The 21,890-nt window shown below is 41.3% G+C and overlaps 2 protein-coding genes across 2 annotated transcripts; both read right to left on the bottom strand.

Moving 5' to 3' along the window:
- Window positions 1-471: 471 nt before the first annotated feature.
- Window positions 472-1,404, bottom strand: LOC113249276 (olfactory receptor 7A17-like). Its single transcript, XM_026490785.3, has one exon. The coding sequence runs from the start codon at window positions 1,402-1,404 to the stop codon at window positions 472-474; it is 933 nt and encodes a 310-aa protein (XP_026346570.2).
- Window positions 1,405-9,524: 8,120 nt separating this feature from the next.
- On the bottom strand, window positions 9,525-20,829 carry LOC113250138 (olfactory receptor 7A17-like). The gene is made up of 2 exons (XM_026491513.4): window positions 20,333-20,829; window positions 9,525-10,470 (listed from the first exon to the last, which is right to left on the bottom strand). The coding sequence occupies exons 1-2, from the start codon at window positions 20,827-20,829 to the stop codon at window positions 9,525-9,527; spliced, it is 1,443 nt and encodes a 480-aa protein (XP_026347298.3).
- Window positions 20,830-21,890: the final 1,061 nt, after the last annotated feature.

Here is a 21,890-nt window from a genome sequence, read left to right as displayed (position 1 = left end):
GTTTTGTATTCTCCTCTACAATAAGGTTATGTGTAGGGCTTAGTGGCCAAGTTTAGTTTCTTCCATAAGAGAAATACAAGTCATGATTATTCTTTTGGGAAATCTAGGGAAAATTTACTTGACATGGTATAAGTCCTTTGAAATAAAATTAATTTTAAGAAATCCAACATTTCCCGTGTAAGATACAGAAATTTCCAGGCATTTGAGATCCACATTTGGGGAAAAAGTAAGAAATGTATGAAAATGGACAAAGGAGAAAACTGTCCGTGTATCAGAGCAGAAGCTTAATAAAGTGAGTTATTGAAATGTATGGAGAAGTTAAATTATTAAAAAAAAAAAAAGGAAATTCCAAGAATTAAGTAGGAGAAGCAGATTCTACTTACACAACCTGATTGAAGAATGGCAATTCTTGGTTCTGAGGCTGTGACCCTGCAATCGTGGGCACTCCTCCAGCCACAGGACCACTGACCCTTACATCACTGGAACCCCAATGATTCTTTTCAGAGCCCTCTTTATGTCTATGTTCCTTAGGCTGTAGATGAAGGGGTTCAGCATGGGGGTGACCACCGTGTACATCACCGAGGCCACTGCACTTGCGTGTGAGCTCTGGGTAGCAGCAGAGCTAAGGTACACTCCTAGGCTCGTACAATAAAATAAGGAGACAACTGAGAGGTGAGATGCACAGGTGGAAAATGCTTTATACTTGCCCTGAGCTGATGAGATCCTATGTATGGAGGAACCTATCTTACAGTAGGAGTAAAGGATTCCAGCCAGGGGAGTACCAGCCAGCAGGACAGTTGCAAAATTCATCACCATGTCATTAAGAAAGGTGTCAGAACAGGCATGCCCAATGACCTGATTGAGTTCACAGAAGAAGTGGGGGATTTCCATGCCTGTACAGAAGGTCAGCCGTAACAACATTAAGCTCTGTAACGAGGAATTAAGAACACTGATAATCCATGACAGCAGAATCAGCAGCCCACAGAGCTGGGGGTTCATGATGACCATGTAGTGCAGGGGGTGACAGATGGCCACAAAGCGGTCATAGGCCATCACGGTCAGGAGAAAATCATCCCAACCTGCAAAGAGTAGGAAAAAGTACATCTGCGTGATGCATCCTGCAAAGATTATGACTTTGCTCTGAGTCTGGATGTTCCACAGCATCTTGGGGATGGTGGTGGAGGTGATACAGATGTCTACAAAGGAGAGGTTAGCCAGGAAGAAGTACATGGGGGTGTGGAGGTGGGAGTCAGAGCTGACGGCCAGGATGAGGAGCAGGTTTCCACACACAGTGATCAGGTACGTGGAGAGGAAAAGCCCAAATATCAGGGGCTGCAGTTCTGGTTTCTCTGAAAATCCCAGAAGAAGAAACTCTGAAATTCCTGTATCATTGTCTGGTTCCATGTGGTGGACATGACTACAAAGAAAGAAAAGAAAATAGTATAAAAATTTTCAAGTAATTGGGCTTCATTTATTTATTTAGTATGGGTTTTTTTTTTCATTTTTTAAACTTTTACTTTAAATGTCATTAGTTAACCTAAAGTGTCAATTTTGCTTCAAGTGAACAGTACAGTGATTCAACACTTTCATACAACACCTGGTGCTCATCACAGGTCGCCTCCTTAATCCCCATCCCTCATTTCATCCATCCCCCTCCATCTCCCCTCTGGTAACCAAGAGGGTGGTCTCTGTAGGCTGTTTCTTGGTTTGTCTCTTTTTCTCTCTTTTTTCTCCTGGGTTTATTTGTTTTGTTTCTTCAATTCCACATGTCTGAAATCTCTGACTGACTTATTTTGCTTAGCATAATACTCTCTAGCTCCATCCATGTTATTGCAAATGGCAAGATTTCATTTTGTTTTATGAATAAGATTTGTGTGTATGTGTACACACAAACACACCATATATATACACACACACCACATCTTCTTTATCCATTCATCTATTGACTAACACCTGGGCTGTTTCCATAGTTTGGCTATTGTAGATAATGCTAAAATCATCCCAATGTGTGTATCCCTTTGAATTCATGTTTTGTATTCTTTGGGTAAATAACCAGTGGTGTAATTGCTGGATCATAAAGTAGTCCTAGTTTTTCACTTTTTGAAGAAACTACATACCGTTTTCCAGATGGCTGCACCAGTTTGCTTTCCCAGCAACAGGGCAAGAGTGTTCCCCTTTCTCCACATCCTCGCCAACAACTGTTGTTTCCTGTGTTGTTGATTTTAGCCATTCTGACAGGTGTGAGGTGATACTGCATTATAGTTTTGATTAAGGGCAAATGGGCATTATTAACAGAGTGGCATGCTCTAATTTATATTTTCATATCAAGGTAGAAATATATATATATTTGTGTGTGTGTGTGTGTGTGTGTGTGTGTGTAGATCTGATCCCATTTAATGGAGGTGACCTGACATCTCTGATTAGGAATTCCTGTCCCTTCAGCCCTTTCCCTAAGAGGGAAGGTATTAGAGTTTGAAAGAGAAATGCTTTCCTGTATTTGAGGAATATATGTTGAGTATGTCATCTTCTAGACAAAGACCATAGGGTTCTGAGATACAAAAGTCCGTATGTCGTTTGGGGAAATCACTAGTAGTGCATTTGCTGGGTTGTAGGGTAGCTCTGTTTTTAATGTTTTGTGCAAGTCCATACTATTTTCCAGAGTGGTTGTACTAGTTTACACTCCCACCAGCAATTCAAGATGATCCCCTTTCTCCACATCCTCGAAAATACCTGTTTTTTCCTGTGTTTTAATTTTAGCCATTCTGACCGGTGTGAGTTGATATCTCATTGTAGTTTTGATGTGTATTTCCCTGATGTTGCGTGATGTTGAGCATCTTTTCATGTGTCTGTTGGTCATCTGGATGTTTTCTTTGGAAAAATGTCTATGCATACCTTCTGCCCATTTCTTAACTGGTTTGTTTTTTTTTTGGGGGGGGTTGTTGAGTTTGGTAAGTTCTTTATAGATCTCAGATTCTAATTCCTGTTGAGATATGTCATTTGCAAATATCATCTCCCATGCTGTAGGTTGCACTACTAGGTATCTACCCAAAAGATAGAAAAATAATAATTTGAAGGGATACATGCACCCCAATGTTTATAGTGGCATTATCAACAATAGCCAAACTATGGAGAGAGCCCCAAATTCCACCGACCGATGAATGGATAAAGAAGAGTTGGCATATATATATATATATATATATATATATATATATATATATATATATATATATATATAATGGAATATTACTCAGCCATCAAGAGGAATGCAATTTTGTCTTTTGCAATGACTTGCATGGAGCTAGAGTGAAATAAGTCAGTCAGAGAAAGACAATTTCCATATGATTTCACTCATATATGGATTTTAAGAAACTAAACAAATAATCAGAGTGGGAGATAAAAACTGAGGTAAACTAGGAAACAAATTCTTATCTATAGAGAACAAACTGAGGGTTGCTGGAGGGAGGTAGATGGGGGATGGGTGAAATAGATGATGGGGATGAAGAAGGGCTCTTGCGGTGATGAGCACCCAGGGTTTATGGAGGCGATGAAATACTGAATTCTACACCTGAAACTAGTATTTCTCTGTGTGTTAACTACCTGGAATTTAAATAAAAACATGGAAGGGAAAAAAAGTCCATACAATTTGACGATGGAGAAAGAATATATATAATGAATTAAAAAATAATATATAATATCAGACAGTGACAGGTGCTATGAAGGGAAGAAAAGGTAGGTATAAACAGAGTAGATGGGGAGGGTGCTATGTTTAATAGGAGTTCAGGAAGATCTGCCAAGAAGGTGACATTTTAACAGAGGTTCCAGAAAGACTGAGCAGGAGGCAGGAGGATATCTGGGGGAGGTGTGTGCCCTGCAGGGAAAGCACAGCAAAGTCCCTGCAGAAGACACTTACTGCAGATCTGCAGATCTCAACATGCAGTCAGTGCGGTGAGGGAATGAGCAAGAGGGAGAGAGAGGAGAGGTGGTGGCAGAGAACGTTGAGGACCGAGGGGGCTTTCCTGCCACGGACAGGACTTCAAGACACAGGGAGTCCTTCCTTCACGTGGTGTTCTTTGCATCTTATTAATTGTGTTCCAAGGTGTTCTGTGAATAGAGATGGATCCCTTCCTTATTTCTATCAGTTGATTAATATTCTGGCATTTAAGTGTCACTAATTGGAGTATATGAACTCGGGTACCATTGCCCTGTGGACTGCTTATGCCCCACAACATACAGGTACGCGCACACACACACATACACACACACACACACACACACACACACTGTGCACTCTGACCTCCTAACACTGTTACTATCATGCTTTTCTCACCCCCAGCCACAATAATGTTGAAAGAAAAAGGTAAAAGGCAAACTGTCAACATCAAATTACCCTTACCCTGAAGAGTGTGTAAATGGTACTTAAATTCTAGTTAGTAGATGTGGAAACATGGGCTCTATTTTGATATGATCACATTGTGGCCCATATGTAAATAAACACAAAAGAAGCTTCATAAAACATAGAAAGAAATGGACATGAGGGGTCAAGGAGATCTAATAAGCTCAGGGGGTTCCTGAGAGACTGATGAGCAGAAAGCTTCCCTGGTTCTGGCAGTATTCCAGCCCCAGTCCACTGCCCTGATGCCCAGAATAATTAAGAAAGCAGAAAAGAAACAAGAATGGAGAGCTGTTTTTATGCTGTGAGGACGTTTTCGTGATTGAATATCCCTCTAGGAAAATGTGCAGAGGGAATAAAGCTGCAATTTACAGGAGAAAATACAGGATGTACGACACAATGTAGGACAATAGGAGGGGATTTTTAAAGATGAAATAATAAAAGATTTTTCCGAATGATTGGAGGGTAAAATTTTTGGAATCAGAAAACTAGGTTTTGAACCTCAGATCTACCACATATAAGCTGTTTGAACTTAGGAGAGACAAGCAATCCATTCCAAAGGTGACTATCCTTAGGCATATAGTGGGGATAGAAGCACCCATCCTCCTGGGGTGGCAGACAGGGGTCATCACTGCATGTAAGATAGCACAGTTCCTTCATTGAGTAAGTGAGTTATTTTCACCAGTACAGATTTGGCTGAGTTTTCTCCTCTTTTCACAAATGTCTCCATTGTATACACACCCTCGGTAATGAAGTATTAAAAGTAAAGCTAGTTAGCATACCCCTTTTTGCATACGAAACACAATTTCTCATGTGAATACTCACTGCAAGAGAAGAGGCTGAGAAATGTATGTCTCAGGAACTGCTGTTGCAAGGGAACAGCTACCTGCATGGTTCTGGAGCTTTCTATAAACACAGAACACACTCAAAACCAGCACATCCTAAAAAGTTCACTGCACACATCTGCAAGCCAACTACTCTGTTTTCCTGCTGCCCTCAGCTGCAGACTCCTTGAATATGTTCTAATTTCACTGGAACCAGTTTATGTCTCCCATTCCCTTCCTCTGTCGCATCCAACTGCACTTCCATTCCTGCCACATACTGTCAACAATGATGCCTGTGTTGCTGAGTCCAAAGGGTGCTTCTCTTTAGAACACATTACATAAATTAATTATAAAGGAGGCTATCTCATCTCAGGTGACCTCAGGTAAAAGTTCTCAGCTTCCATTCTCTCTTTCCTGAAATACCTGCTGAGCTCTCAGACTCACCTGGGTGAGGTCTATAAGATGAAAGTCTCTGTGTGGATGACTGAATTCATCTCTAGATGGTTGATGATGGAGACCGAAGCGCTGTTCCCAGACAGGACAGCAGGAAGCAGTGAAGCATGGGCCCCCCAGCCAGACTTAGGAACCCAACAATAACAACCATGTCCCGGCCAGTCCAAGGATCCACGTGCTGAAGTTCTGAAGCAGAGGAGATATTTACAGCTCTCTGTGTCTGCTCACTAGGTGCTGTTTCCATTGTTACTCCCACCACAGAGCACTTCATTCCCTGTGGGCCACTGGTCTGGACAGTAAGGAAACGTTTCCTGCTGAGACTCTGTTCCTGGGAGACCAGAGTAGATGTCAGGTGACTGCAGTTTGTATTCCTCATTCTCCTGAACTTGCCTGCCTTCCAGAGGTCTAACCTCCTTGCACATCTCCTTAACCTTGAGATGATATTGAATTTATTTAGTTGATTGTTTACTTTATCATTTATAGCTTTGGGGTGATGTTAATAAATAAGCCATGTGTTCCTCGTCTTGTGTGCTTTGGGGAGAAAAGTCTAAGTACTCAGGTTAGACAGTCTGAAATAAATTTGCATTATTCTTCAAAGTTGACACCAAGTATATCCAAGAATAAGACTTAATAGGCACTGTAATGTTCCCAGAATATTTCTGCATCTTAACCTACAGAATCTGTGCATATGTCTTCTGTCATGACAAGGGAGAAGTAAGGTTGCCAATGGTATCAACATTGCCAGTCAGCTGACACTAGGGTAATGTTATTCTGATTATCCAGGTGAGCTCAATAGGTCACAGGGGTCCTCCACCTGTGGAAGAGGGAGGCAGAACTCTTGGAGTCACAGAGAGATTTTGAGGTGCTATGTTGCTGGCCTTGATGATAAAGGGAGAGCACATGGGTCAGGGAGTACAGGTGGCTCTGTAGCTGGAATAGGCAAGAAAACCTATTCTCCCCAGACTTTCAGAATGAACTCTTTCTGCAGACACAGTGATTTTAGCCCAGGGGGACTTATTTCAGCATTCTGACTTTCAGAACTATCAGAAAATAAATGATTTGTTTTAAGGCAACAGCATGGCCATTTGTTGCAACCGCAGTAGAAATCTAATCCAGACATTAATCCAATACACTTTGTTGAAGGGAAATGAATTCACCCTTGGACCTTATTCATTTTTATTCTCTTGGATAAGGATATTCAGTATCGAAATCCTACTTCAAGTAGACAAATCTGAAGTCACTTTGGAGCGGCTCAGCCCCAATAGCTGGTACAGAAAACCTCCCGTGCCATAAGCCGTCTGACTTGCAGACACTAAGGTAGAAAAACTGAATCCTTAAGGCGATTTGTTCTGTCTTATATCTTGGTGTCCATATTTTTACATCCTTTTTCTGTCGCACCAATCTAAATATTCATTCTTTTCATTCTTATCCTCTCTCACTCTCTCTCAAGTTTACTTGTGAATTGAAATATGGCCTAATAATGAGTCCACAGGTGTGCATATGAGCGCCTGTGTTTACTTCAAAGAAAAATGTGTATAAAGACACACACATACACACACACACACACACACACACACACACACACATCACACCCCTCACTTTGAACATTTTTGTAGGGATCTACAAAATATGACCACACCTTTGTTTATTAGCCACAATATCTCTTTGAAATTGGTCTTATTATCCCATGTTATCTTAAGAAATTAGAAAACTGAGGCTCAGCGGAATTAAATTTTAATAAGCTTCATAACCAAGTAGTTAAACCTTATTGCACACTTTCTGGAATTATATAGAAACAGAATCATTCAGAATATCCTTCTAAGTTTCATACGACTCCTCTATGCATCAGACTGTACATTTCAGTTCTTTTTATTATTATGGAATGTTAGTCACCGTACAGCACATCCTTACTTTTTGATGTAAGTTCAATGATTCATTACTTGCTTATAACTCCCAGTGCACCATGCAATACGTGCCCTCCTTAATACCCATCACCAGCCTATCCCAATCCCCTACCCTCTCCCCTCTGAAGCCCTCAGGTTGTTTCCCAGAGTCCTTTTTCACTCTTGGCTCATTCCCCCTTCTGTTTACCCCCCCAATTCATTCTTCCCTTCCTTCTCTTACCCATCTCCCTGCTGTTTCTTATGTTCCACAAATGAGGGAAACCATATGATAATTGTCTTTCTCTGTACACTTCATTTAAAAATATTTTTTATCAAACTGTAGTTGACGGACAAAGTTACAGTAGTTTCTGGTATGCAAATTAGTGGTTCAACCAACAACACTTTATGTTATGCTGTGCTCACCACGAATGTCAAACTGTATACTTTAAACAGGTGCAGCTCACTGTATATAATTATACTTCGGTGATACAGTTGAAAGGACAAAGTGTAGAGGAGCATGGCTGAGGGCAGGACCTGCAGCACTGGTAGAGCTGATTCACAGCGAACAGGGATGGAAGATATCTCTCCTAATAAGAATGAAAGCAGTGTCTATTGGGATATGGGACCAATGAAATTAAATTAAGGCAATTCACCTTTGGAATGTCTGCTCTCAAGCAGTATCTGGTACTGATTTTCTATTCAAAGGACCCTTTCCCAAAGAATAAACAAAGCCTAATGTGAGTAGAAGGAAGGAAGTCATAAAAAAGAAATGTTTTGTGTAGTAACAAAATGGATGTTTTGAAATTCTGCATCATCCTATTTATGGTCATCCTGACACTAAGGATATCCATGCTCAATCTGTTTGTTCAAATTTGTCTTTCCCTGTAGATGCCCCTGGGAGAGAGATACTTACGGACTCAGGTGTGACCAGAGAAGCACTCAGGCTGCCCCCCCACCCCCATGAAGTACCTCTTCAAAAAGCCCTTGGTAAACCTCCATAGGAAGACAGGACTGGCCATGCTTTTCCCATTCAGTACCCAAATTCTAATCATGTAAAAATCTCCAATGAAGTGTGAACCCACAAACCCTTAACACTCTGGCCATGGACCCTACTAAAGGTTGATTCCTCAGTGGCACTCTCTCTCTCCTCTCCAACTCTCTCTCTCCCCCTTTGAGACTGCCTTGAATTGCCTTTGGGATCCCCTGTGCACTCCAGGATCCCTAGGAATAAACCTGGTTTTATTAGGGTTCTCTGATGGGTGCTGCTGAGGCCTGTCTTACAATCACAGTAAGAACCCAAGGGCTGGTGCAGCCACAGCAGAGCTTCTTCTGGTCAGGGAAGCATCTCTGGGAATGTCCACAGCACAGGGTTGCAGGAGGTGACCAGGCTTTCCTAGCCTGAACATCCCTGTCAGGAGCCTGACTCTTAGAACAATGTTAGAGTCCACATTCTCAGGAAGAGGAGTGATGGTAGTGATGTAAAAACACTCACAGACTCAAGGTGAAAACTATGGTTTTGTATTTTCATCTACAAAAGTTTATGTGAAGGGCTTAGTGGCCAAGTGTAGTTTCTTCCAAATGAGGCTACAACTCATGATTATTCTTGGGAAATCTAGGGAAAATTTACATGGCATGGTGTAAGCCATTTGAAATAAAATTATTTTTAAGAAATCCAACTTGCTCCATGTACGATACAGAAATTTCCAGGCATTTGAGAACCAAGGTTGGGGAAAAAAGTTAGAAATGTATGAAAATGGACAAAGGAGAAAACTGTCTGTGTTATCGAGCAGAAGCTTAGTAAAGTTAGTTACTTAAATGTATGGAGAAGTTGAATTCAAAAAATGGAAATTCCAGGAAATATATATAAGAAGCAATATCTGCTTCCACAGCCTGATCAGTTAATGGCAGTTCCTGGCTCTGAGGCTGTGAGCCCTGCAAACATGGGCAAGTCTTCAGTCCCAGGACAATGGTCCCTTACATCACTGGAACCCCAATGATTCTTTTCAGAGCCCTCTTTATGTCTCTGTTCCTCAGGCTGTAGATGAAGGGGTTCAGCATGGGGGTGACCACCGTGTACATCACTGAGGCCACTGCACTTGCGTGGGAGCTCTGGGTAGCAGGAGAGGTCAGGTACACCCCTAGGCTGGTACAATAAAATAAGGAGACAATAGAGAGGTGAGACACACAGGTGGAAAATGCTTTATACTTGCCCTGAGCTGATGATATTTTATGTATGGAGGAAACTATCTTAGAGTAGGAATAAAGGATTCCAGCCAGGGGAGCACCACCCAGCAGTACAATTCCAAAAGTCATCATCATGTCATTAAGAAAGGTATCAGAACAGGCATGCCCGATGACCTGATTGAGTTCACAGAAAAAGTGGGGGATTTCCACCTCTGTACGGAAGGACAGCCGCAACACCATTAAGCTCTGTAACAAGGAATTAAGAGCACTGATGATCCAGGACAGCAGAACCAGCAGTCCACAGAGCTTTGGGTTCATGATGACCGTGTAGTGCAGGGGGTGACAGATGGCCACAAACCTGTCATAGGCCATCATGGTCAGGAGAAAGTCATCGCAGTCTGCAAAGATTATGAAAAAGTACATCTGCGTGATGCAGCCTTCATACGATATGACTTTGCTCTGAGTCTGGATGATCCACAGCATCTTGGGGATGGTGGTGGAGGTGAAGCAGATGTCTACAAAGGACAGGTTGGCCAGGAAGAAGTACATGGGGGTGTGGAGGTGGGAGTCAGAGCTGACGGCCAGGATGAGCAACAGGTTTCCAAACACAGTGATCAGGTACATGAAGAGGAAAAGCCCGAATAGGAGGGGCTGAAATTCTGGTTTCTCCGAAAATCCCAGAAGAAGAAACTCTGAAATTCCTGTATCATTGTCTGGTTCCATGTGGTGGGGATGACTACAAGGAAAGAAAAAATAGGGCATAAAAATTTTCAAGTAATTGGGCTTCATTTATTTATTTGTTACCTTTTTTTTTTCATTTTTCAAACTCTTACTTTAAATATCAGTTACCTAACCTAAAGTGTCATATTTGTTTCAAATTAACAGTACAGAGATTCAACACTTCCATACAACACCTGGTGCTCATCACAGGTCCCCTCCTTAATCCCCATCCCCCATTTCTTCCATCCCCCTCCACCTCCCCTCTGGTAACCAAGAGGGTGTTCTCTGTAGGCTGTTTCTGGGTTTTTCCCTTTTTCTCTCTTTTTTTCCACTGGGTTTATTTGTTTTGTTTCTTCAGTTCCACATATGACTGAAATCATATGTCACTTGTCTTTCTCTGGCTGTCTTATTTCACTTAGCATAATACTCTCTAGCTCCACCCATGTTATTGCAAATGGCAAGATTTCATTTTTTTTTATGAATGAGTAATATTCCATACACATCATATATCTGCCTAATCTTCTTTATCCATTCATCTATTGACTGACATCTGGGCTGTTTCCATAGTGGTATTGTAGATAATACTGCTAAAACCTTTCTGGGCATTTATCCTTCTGAATTAATATTTTGTGTATTTGGGTAAATACCTACCAGTCCAATTCCTGGATTATAGGGCAGTTCATTTTTTGTGTTTTTTTTTTTTAACTTTTTGAGGAAACTACCTGTTTTCCAGATGGCTGCACCAGTTTGCATTCCCACCAACAGGGCAAGAGTGTTCCGCTTTGTCCACATCCTCACCAACAACTGTTTTTTATAGGGCAGTTCATTTTTGTGTTTTTTTTTTTTAACTTTTTGAGAAAACTACTGTTTTCCAGATGGCTGCACCAGTTTGCATTCCCACCAACAGGACAAGAGTGTTCCGCTTTGTCCACATCCTCACCAACAACTGTTTTTTCTTGTGTTGTTTATTTTAGCTATTCTGACAGGTGTGAGGTGATACTACATTATAGTTTTGATTAGGGGCAAATGGGCATTATTAACAGAGTGACATGCTCTAATTTATATTTTTCTATCATGAAAAATATATATATGTAGATCTGATCCCATTTAATGGAGGTGACCTGACATCTCTGATTAGGAATTCCTGTCCCTTCAGCCCTTTCCCTAAGAGGGCAGGTATTACAGTTTGAAAGATAAATGCTTTCCTGTATTTGAGGAATATATGTTGAGTAGTGACATCTTATAGACAAAGACCATAGGGTTCTGAGATACAAAAGTACATACGTCGTTTGGGGAAATCCCTAGTAGTGCATTTGCTGGGTTGTAGGGTAGCTCTATTTTTAATGTTTTGTGCAAGTCCATACTATTTTCCAGAGTGGTTGTACTAGTATACACTCCCAGCAGCAATGCAAGAGGATCCCCTTTCTCCACATCCTCGAAAATACCTGTTTTTTCCTGTGTTTTAATTTTAGCCATTCTGACCGGTGTGAGTTGATATCTCATTGTAGTTTTGATGTGTATTTCCCTGATGTTGAGTGATGTTGAGCATCTTTTCATGTGTCTGTTGGTCATCTGGATGTTTTCTTTGGAAAAATGTCTATTCATACCTTCTGTCCATTTCTTAACTGGTTTGTTTTTTTTTTGGGGGGGGTGTTGAGTTTGGTAAGTTCTTTATAGATTTCAGATTCTAATTCTTGATGAGATATGTCACTTGCAAATATGATCTCCCATGTTGTAGGTTGCACTACTAGGTATCTACCCAAAAGATAGAAAAGTAATAATTTTCAGGTCTACATGCACCCCAATATTTATAGTGGCATTATCAACAATAGCCAAATTATGGAGAGAGCCCAAATGTCCACCAAATGATGAATGGACAAAGAAGATGTTGTATATATATAATGGAATATTACTCAGCCATCAAGAGGAATGCAATTTTGTCATTTGCAATGACTTGCATGGAGGTAGAGTGTATCATGCTAAGTGAAATAAGTCAGTCAGATAAAGACAATTTCCATATAATTTCACTCATGTATGGATTTTAAGAAACTAAACAAATAATCAGAGTGGGAGAAAAAAACTGCGGTAAACCAGGAAACAAATTATTATCTATAGAGCACAAACTGAGAGTTGTTGGAGGGAGGTGGACGTGGGTTGGGCGAAATGATGATGGGGATGGAGAAGGACACACTGGTGATGAACACCCAGGGTTTATGGAGGCGATGAAATACTGAATTCTACACCTGAAACTAGTATTGCTCTGTGTGTTAACTACCTGGAATTTAAATAAAAACATGGAGGGAATAAAAAATTCATACAATCCAATGATGGAAAAAGAATATATACAATGAATTAAAATAATATATAATATCAGACAGTGACAGGTGTTATAAAGGGAAAAAAGGTAGGTATAAACAGAGTAGATGGGGAGGGTGCTATGTTTAATAGGAGTTCAGGAAGACCTGCCAAGAAGGTGACATTTTAACAGAGGTTCCAGAAAGACTGAGCAGGAGGCAGGAGGATATCTGGGGGAGGTGTGTGCCCTGCAGGGAAAGCACAGCAAAGTCCCTGCAGAAGACACTTACTGCAGATCTGCAGATCTCAACATGCAGTCAGTGCGGTGAGGGAATGAGCAAGAGGGAGAGAGAGGAGAGGTGGTGGCAGAGAACGTTGAGGACCGAGGGGGCTTTCCTGCCACTGACGGGACTTCAAGACACAGGGAGTTCTTCCTTCATATGGTGTTCTTTGCATCTTATTAATTGTGTTCCAAGGTATTCTGTGAATAGAGATGGATCCCTTCCTTATTTCTATCAGTTGATTAATATTCTGGCATTTAAGGGTCACTAATTGGAGTATATGAACTCGGGTACCATTGCCCTGTGGACTGCTTATGCCCCACAACACACAGGTACGCGCACACACACACACACACACACACACACACACACACTGTGCACTCTGACCTCCTAACACTGTTACTATCATGCTTTTCTCACCCCCAGCCACAATAATGTTGAAAGAAAAAGGTAAAAGGCAAACTGTCAACATCAAATTACCCTTACCCTGAAGAGTGTGTAAATGGTACTTAAATTCTAGTTAGTAGATGTGGAAACATGGGCTCTATTTTGATATGATCACATTGTGGCCCATATGTAAATAAACACAAAAGAAGCTTCATAAAACATAGAAAGAAATGGACATGAGGGGTCAAGGAGATCTAATAAGCTCAGGGGGTTCCTGAGAGACTGATAAGCAGAAAGCTTCCCTGGTTCTGGCAGTATTCCAGCCCCAGTCCACTGCCCTGATGCCCAGAATAATTAAGAAAGCAGAAAAGAAACAAGAATGGAGAGCTGTTTTTATGCTGTGAGGACGTTTTCATGATTGAATATCCCTCTAGGAAAATGTGCAGAGGGAATAAAGCTGCAATTTACAGGAGAAAATACAGGATGTAATACCCAATGTAGGCAATAGGAAGGGATTTTTAAAGATGAAATAATAAAAGATTTTTCCGAATGATTGTGAGGGCAAAACGTTTGGAATCAGAAAACTAGGTTTTGAACATCATATCTGCAACATATAAGATGTTTGATCTTTGAAGAGACAAGCAATCCGTTCCAAAGGTGACTATCCTTAGACGGATAGTGGGGATAGCAGCACCCATCCTCCTGGGGTGGCAGACTGGGCTCATCACTACATGTAAGAAGCTTACAGCACAGTTCCTGCCTGTGAGTAATTGAGTTCTTTTCTCTAGTGAACAGATTTGGCTGAGTTTTCTCCTCTTTTCACAAATGTCTCCATTGTATACTCATTACCCTTGGTAATGAAGTATTACAAAGTAAAGCTAGTTAGCATACCCCATTTTGCATAAGAAACACAATTTCTCATGTGAATACTCACTGCGAGAGAAGATGCTGAGAACTGTATGTCTCAGGAACTGCTGTTGCAAGGGAGCAGCTACCTGCATGGGTCTGGAACTTTCTCTAAATAGAGAACATGCTCAAAAACAGCACATCCTAAAAAGGTCACTGCACAGATCTGCAAGCCAACTACTCCATTTTCCTGCTCCCCTCAGCTGCAGACTCCTTGAATATGTTCTAATTTCACTGGAACCAGTTAATGTCTCCCATTCCCTTCCTCTGTCGCATCCAACTGCCCTTCCATTCCCACCACGTATTGTCAACAATTATGCCTGTATTGCTGAGTCCAAAGGACACTTCTCTTTAGAACACATCACATAAATTAATTATAAATGTGTCTACCTAGTCTCAGGTGACCTCAGGTAAAAGTTCTCAGCTTCCATTCTCTCTGATCCTTTCCTGAAATACCTGCTGAGCTCTCAGACTCACCTGGGTGGGGTCTATAAGATGAAAGCCTCTGTGTGCAGGTCTGAATTCATCTCCAGATGGTTGATGATGGAGACAGAGCTCTGTTCCCAGACAGGACAGCAGGAGCAGTGAAGCTTGGGTCACCTAGCCAGACTTAGGAACACAAAATAACAACCATGTCCCGGCCAGTCCAAGGATTCACATGCTGACGTTCTGAAGCAGAGGAGATATTTACAGCTCCCTGTGTCTGCTCACTAGGCGCTGTTTCCATTGTTACTCCCACCTCAGAGTACTCAATCCCTGCGGGCCACTGGTCTGGACGGAAAGGAAAATATTCTGATGGATACTCTGTTCCTGGGAGACCAGAGTAGAAGTCAGGTGAATCCAGTTTTGTATTCCTCATTCTCATGAACTTGCCTGCCTTCCAGAGGTCTAACCTAGCACATCCCCTTAACCTTGAGATGATATTGAATTTATTTTGTTGATTGTTTACTTTATCATTTATACCTTTGGGGTGATGTTAATAAACAAACCATGTGTTCCTCTTTGTGTGTGCTTTGGGGAGAAAAGTCTTAGTACTCAGGCTAGAGTCCGAAATAAATTTGCGTGATCCTTCAAAGTGAGGTCCTGTGAGTTGACACCAAATATATCCATGAATATATCTTAATAGGCACAGTAATGTCCCCAGAATATTTCCTCATCTTAACCTACAGAATCTGTGCATATGTCTTGTGTCATGACAAGGGAGAAGTAAGGTTGCCAATGGTATCAACATTGCCAGTCAGCTGACACTAGGGTAATGTTATTCTGATTATCCAGGTGGGCTCAATAGGTCACAGGAGTCCTCCACCTGTGGAAGAGGGAGGCAGAACTCTTGGAGTCACAGAGAGATTTTGAGGTGCTATGTTGCTGGCCTTGATGATAAAGGGAGGGCACATGGGTCAGGGAGTACAGGTGGCTCTGTAGCTGGAATAGGCAAGAAAACCTATTCTCCCCAGACCTTCAGAATGAACTCTTTCTGCAGACACAGTGATTTTAGCCCAGGGGGACTTATTTCAGTCTTCTGGCTTCCAGAACTATCAGAAAATAAATGATTTGTTTTAAGGAACAGCATGGCCATTTGTTGCAACCACAGTAAAAATCTAATCCAGACAATAATCCAATACACTTGGTTCAAGAGAAATGAATTCACCCTTGGGCCTTATTCATTTTTATTCTCTTGGATAAGGATATTCGGTATCGAAATCCTACTTCAAGTAGACAAATCTGAAGTCACTTTGGAGCTGCTCAGCTCCAATAGCTGGTACAGAAACTCTCCCGTGCCATGAGCCGAGCTGACTTACAGACACTAAGGTAGAAAAACTGAATCCTTAGGCGATTTGTTCTATCTTAAATCTTGGTGTCCACATTTTTACATCCTTTTACCGTGTTGCTAATCTAAATATTCATTCTTTTCATTCTTTTTAAAAATTTATTTATTTATTTATTTATTTATTTTAAGTTCCATGATTTATTACTTGCGTATAACACCCAGTGCCCCATGCAATATAAGGAGGGCACGTATTGCATTCTTTTCATTGTTATCCTCTCCCACTTTCTCTCAAGTTTCCTTTTGAATTGAAAGATGGCCTAATAATGAGTCCACGCTTGTGCATACGAGCGCCTAAGTTTACTTCAAAAAAAATGTGTATAAACACACACACACACACACACACACACACCCATCACACCCTTCACTTTGAACATTTTTGTAGGGATCTACAAAACATGACCACACCTTTGTTTATTAGCCACAATATCTCTTTGAAATTAGTCTTATTATCCCATGTTATCTTCAGAAATTAGAAAACCAAGGCTCAGGGGCATTAAATTAAAAAAATTTTTTTTTTATATTATGTTGGTCACCATACAGTACATCCCTGGTTTCTTTTTTCTTCTTTTTTTTTTAATGATTTTTTATTATATTATGTTAGTAACCATACAGTACATCCCCGGTTTCCGATGTAAGGCTCGATGATTCATTAGTTGCGTGTAACACCCAGTGCACCATGCAATATGTGCGCTCCTTACTACCCATCACCGGTCTATCCCATTCCCCCACCCCCCTCCCCTCTGAAGTCCTCAGTTTGTTTCTCATAGTCCATAGTCTCTCATGTTTCATTCCCCCTTCTGATTACCCCCCCTTTCTTTATCCCTTTCTTCCCCTACCAATCATCCTAGTTCTTATGTTCCATAGATGAGAGAAATCATATGATAGTTGTCTTTCTCTGCTTGACTTATTTCACTTAGCATTATCTCCTCCAGTGCCGTCCATGTTGCAGTAAATGTTGAGAATTCGTTCTTTCTGATAGATGAGAAATATTCCTTTGTATATATGGACCACATCTTCTTAATCCAGTCATCTGTTGAAGGGCATCTCGGTTCCTTCCACGATTTAGCTATTGTGGACAATGCTGCTATGAACATTGGGGTGCATATGGCCCTTCTCTTCACTATGTCTGTATCTTTGGGGTAAATGCCCAGTATTGAAATGGCTGGGTCATAGGGTAGCTCAATTTTTAACTTTTTAAGGGACCTGCACACTGTTTTCCAGAGTGGCTGCACCAACTTGCATTCCCACCAACAATGTAGGAGGGATTCCCTTTCTCCACATCCTCTGCAGCAATTGCTGTTTCCTGCCTTGTTGATTTTTCCATTCTAACTGGCATAAGGTGGTATCTTAGTGTGGATTTGATTTGAATTTCCCTGATGGCTAATGATTTTGAACATTTTTTATGTGTCTGTTTGCCATTTCTATGTCATCATTGGAAAAGTGTCTGTTCATATCTTCTGCATTAAATTTTAATAGGCTACAGAACCTAGTAGTTAAAGCTTATTGCGCACTTTCTGGAATTATATAGAAACAGAATCATTCAGAATGCTCTCCTAAATTTCATACAACTTCTCTATGCATCAGACAGTACAATTCAGTTTTTTTATTATTATGTTATGTTAGTCACCATACAGTACATCCTTAGTTTTTGATGTAAAGTTCCATGATTCATTACTTGCGTATAACACCCAGTGCACCATGCAATACGTGCCCTCCTTAATACCCATCACCAGCCTATTCCATCCCCCCACCCGCTCCCCTCTGAAGCCCTCAGTTTGTTTCTCAGAGTCCATAGTCTCTTGTGGTTCATGCCCCCTTCTATTTGCCCCCCTTTCATTCTTCCCTTCCTTCTCCTACCGATCTCCCTGCTATTTCTTATGTTCCACAAATGAGGGAAAACTTACGAAGTTGTCTTTCTCTGTACACTTCATTTAAAAAATTTTTTTTTATCAAAGTGTAACACAAAGTTACAGTAGATTCTGGTATGCAAATTAGTGGTTCAACCAACAACACTTTATGTTGTGCTGTGCTCACCACGAATGTCAAGCTGTATACTTTAAACAGGTGCAGCTCACTGTATATAATTATACTTCGGTGATACAGTTGAAAGGACAAAGTGTAGAGGAGCATGGCTGAGGGCAGGACCTGGAGCACTGGTAGAGCTGATTCACAGCAAACAGGGATGGAAGATATCTCTCCTAACAATAAAGAAAGCAGTGTCTATGGGGATATGTAACCAATGAAATTAAATTAAGACAATTCACATTTGGAATGTCTGCTCTCAATCAGTATCTGGTACTGATTTTCTATTCAAAGGACCCTTTCCCAAAGAATAAACAAGACCAACATGAATAGAAGGAAGGAAATCATAAAAAAGAAATGTTTTGTGTAGTAACAAAATGGATGTTTTGAAATTCTGCATCATCCTATTTATGGTCATCCTGACACTAAGGATATCCCTGCTCAATCTGTTTGTTCAAATGTGTCTTTCCCTGTAGATGCCCCTGGGAGAGAGATAATTGCTGATCCCTGTCTGCCAGGGGTTGTGGGAGGCTTCCAGGACAGGGAGCTGAATCACAGAATAAGAGCAGGAGACCACTTGAGAAACACAAGAACACCTTTCTAGAGTAACTGCCTGACATCCAGCTTTTGATTTCTGAGGCATGCATCTCTAAGGCAGTCAGGTGGAATAAACACACTGTCCTGTGTGACCAGAGAAGCCCTCAGGCTGCCCCCCCCCAATGAATTACCTTTTCAAAAAGCCCTTGGTAAACCTCCATAGGGAGACAGGACTGGCCCTGCTTTTCCCATTCAGCACGCAAATTCTAATCATATGAAAATCTCCCATAAAGTGTGAACCCACAAACCCTTAGCACGCTGGCCATGGACCCTACTAAAGGTTGATTCCTCAGTGGCACTCTCTCCTCTCCAACTCTCTCTCTCTCCCTTTGAGACTGCGTTGAATGGCCTTTGGGATCCCCTGTGCACTCCAGGACCCCAGGAATAAACCTGGTTTTATTAGGGTTCTCTGATGGTGCTGCTGAGGCCTGTCTTGCAGTCACAGTAAGAACCCAAGGGCTGGTGCAGCCACAGCAGAGGCTCTGGTCAGGGAAGCATCTGTGGGAATGTCCACAGCACAGGGGTGCAGGGGGTGCCCGGCTTTTCTAGCCTGAGCATCTCTGTCAGTAGCCTGAGTCTTAGAACAATGTTAGAGTCCACATTCTCAGGAAGAGGAGTGATAGTAGTGATGTAAAAACACTCACAGACTCAAGGTGAAAACTATGGATTTGTATTTTCATCTACAAAAGTTTATGTGAAGGGCTTAGTGGCCAAGTGTAGTTTCTTCCACATGAAGAATATAATCATGATTATTTTTGGGAAATCTAGGGAAAATTTACATAACATAGTAAAAGCCATTTGAAATAAAATTATTTTTAAGAAATCCTACTTGCCCCATGTAAGATAGAGAAATTTCCAGGCATTTGAGAACCAAGTTTGGGAAAAAAACTTAGGAATGTATGATAATGGACAAAGAGGAAAGCAGTCTGGGTATCAGAGCAGAAGCTTAGTAAAGTGAGTTACTTAAATGTATGGAGAAGTTGAACTCAAACAAATGGAAATTCCAGAAAATATATAGAAGGAGCAACTTCTGCTTCCACAGCCTGATCAGTTAATGGTAGTTCCTGGCTCTGAGGCTGTGAGCCCTAAAAACATGGGCAAGTCTTCATTCCCTGGATGATGGGCCCTTATATCACTGGAACCCTAATGACCATTTCAGAGCCCTCTTTATGTCTGTGTTCCTCAGGCTGTAGATGAAGGGGTTCAGCATGGGGGTGACCACCGTGTACATCACCGAGGCCACAGCACTTGCGTGGGAGCTCTGGGGAGCAGCAGAGCTAAGGTACACTCCTAGGCTTGTACAATAAAATAAGGAGACAACTGAGAGGTGAGATGCACAGGTGGAAAATGCTTTATACTTGCCCTGAGCTGATGAGATCCTATGCATGGAGGAAATAATCTTAGAGTAAGAGTAAAGGATTCCAGCCAGGGGAGCACCACCCAGTAGTACAATTCTAAAAGTCATCAACATGTAATTAAGAAAGGTATCAGAACAGGCATGCCTGATGACCTGATTGAGTTCACAGAAAAAGTGGGGGATTTCCACCTCTGAACAGAAGGACAGATGCAACACCATTAAGCTTTGTAACAAGGAATTGAGAACACTGATGACCCAGGACACCAGAACCAGCAGTCCACAGAGCCGGGGGTTCATGATGACCGTGTAGTGCAGGGGGTGACAGATGGCCACGAAGCAGTCATAGGCCATCACGGTCAGGAGAAAGTCATCGCAGTCACCAAAGATTATGAAGAAGTACATCTGGGTGATGCAGCCTGCATAGGTTATGACTTTCCTCTGAGTCTGGATGTTCCACAGCATCTTGGGGACAGTGGTGGAGGTGAAACAGATGTCTACAAAGGACAGGTTGGCCAGGAAGAAGTACATGGGTGTGTGGAGGTGGGAGTCTGAGCTGACGGCCATGATGATGAGAAGGTTTCCAAACACAGTGATCAGGTACATGGAGAGGAAAAGAGCAAATATGAGAGACGGCACTTCTGGATCCTCAGAAAATCCCAGAAGAAGAAACTTTGAAATCGCTGTATCATTGTCTGTTTCCATGTGGTGGAGATGACTACAAGGAAAGAAAAAAAAAAGAGTGTAAAATTTTTCAAGTAATTGTGCTTCATTTATTTACTTATTATGCTGTTTTTTCATGTTTTTATGTTTTTCTTTAAATGTCAGTTAGTTAACCTAAGTGTCATATTTGTTTCAAGTGAACAGTATAGTGATTCAACTTCAATACAGCACACGGTGCTCATCACAAGTGCCCTCCTTAATCCCCATCCCCCATTTCATCCATCCCCCTCCACCTCCCCTCTGATAACCAAGAGGGTGTTCCATGTAGTTCAGTGTCTGTTTCATGGCTTGTCTCTTTTTCTCTCTTTTTTCCCCTGCGTTTATTTGTTTTGTTTCTTATATTCCACGTACGACTGAAATCATATGTCACATGTCTTTCTCTGACTGACTTATTTCACTTAGCATAATACTCTCTAGCTCCTTCCATGTTATTGCAAATGGCATAATTTCATTTCATTTTATTAATAATATCCCATATACATCAATCTCCCACATCTTCTTTATCCATTCATCTGTTGACTGACACTTGAGCTGTTTCCAAGTTTGGCTATTGTAGATAATGCTGCTAAAAACTTTCTGTGTGTGTATCTTTCTGATTTAATATTTTTGTGTTCTTCGGGTAAATACCTAGCAGTGCAATTCCTGGATCATAGGGTAGTTCTTTTTCTTTTCTTTCTTTCTTTTTTTTTTTTTTTTTTTTTTTGAGAATCTACATACTGTTTTCCAGATGGCTGCCCCAGTTTGCATTCCCACAAACAGGGCAAGTGTGTTCCCCTTTCTCCACATCCTCACCAACAACTGTTGTTTCTTGTGTTGTTGATTTTAGCTATTCTGACAGGTGTGAGGTGATACTGCATTATAGTCTTGATTAGGGCAAATGGGCATTATTAGCAGAGTGACATGCTATAATTTATATTTTCTTATCAAGAAAGAAATATACATATTTTACTGATGTGATCCTGTTTAAGGGAAGTGACCTTACATCTCTGATTAAGAATCCCTCTCTCTGTAGCCCTTTCCCTAAGAGGGCAGGTATTACCGTT

Source organism: Ursus arctos, unplaced genomic scaffold (genome assembly GCF_023065955.2).
Source record: "Ursus arctos isolate Adak ecotype North America unplaced genomic scaffold, UrsArc2.0 scaffold_14, whole genome shotgun sequence".
Lineage (NCBI taxonomy): Eukaryota > Metazoa > Chordata > Mammalia > Carnivora > Ursidae > Ursus > Ursus arctos.
This window is presented reverse-complemented; position numbering and strand designations above follow the sequence as displayed.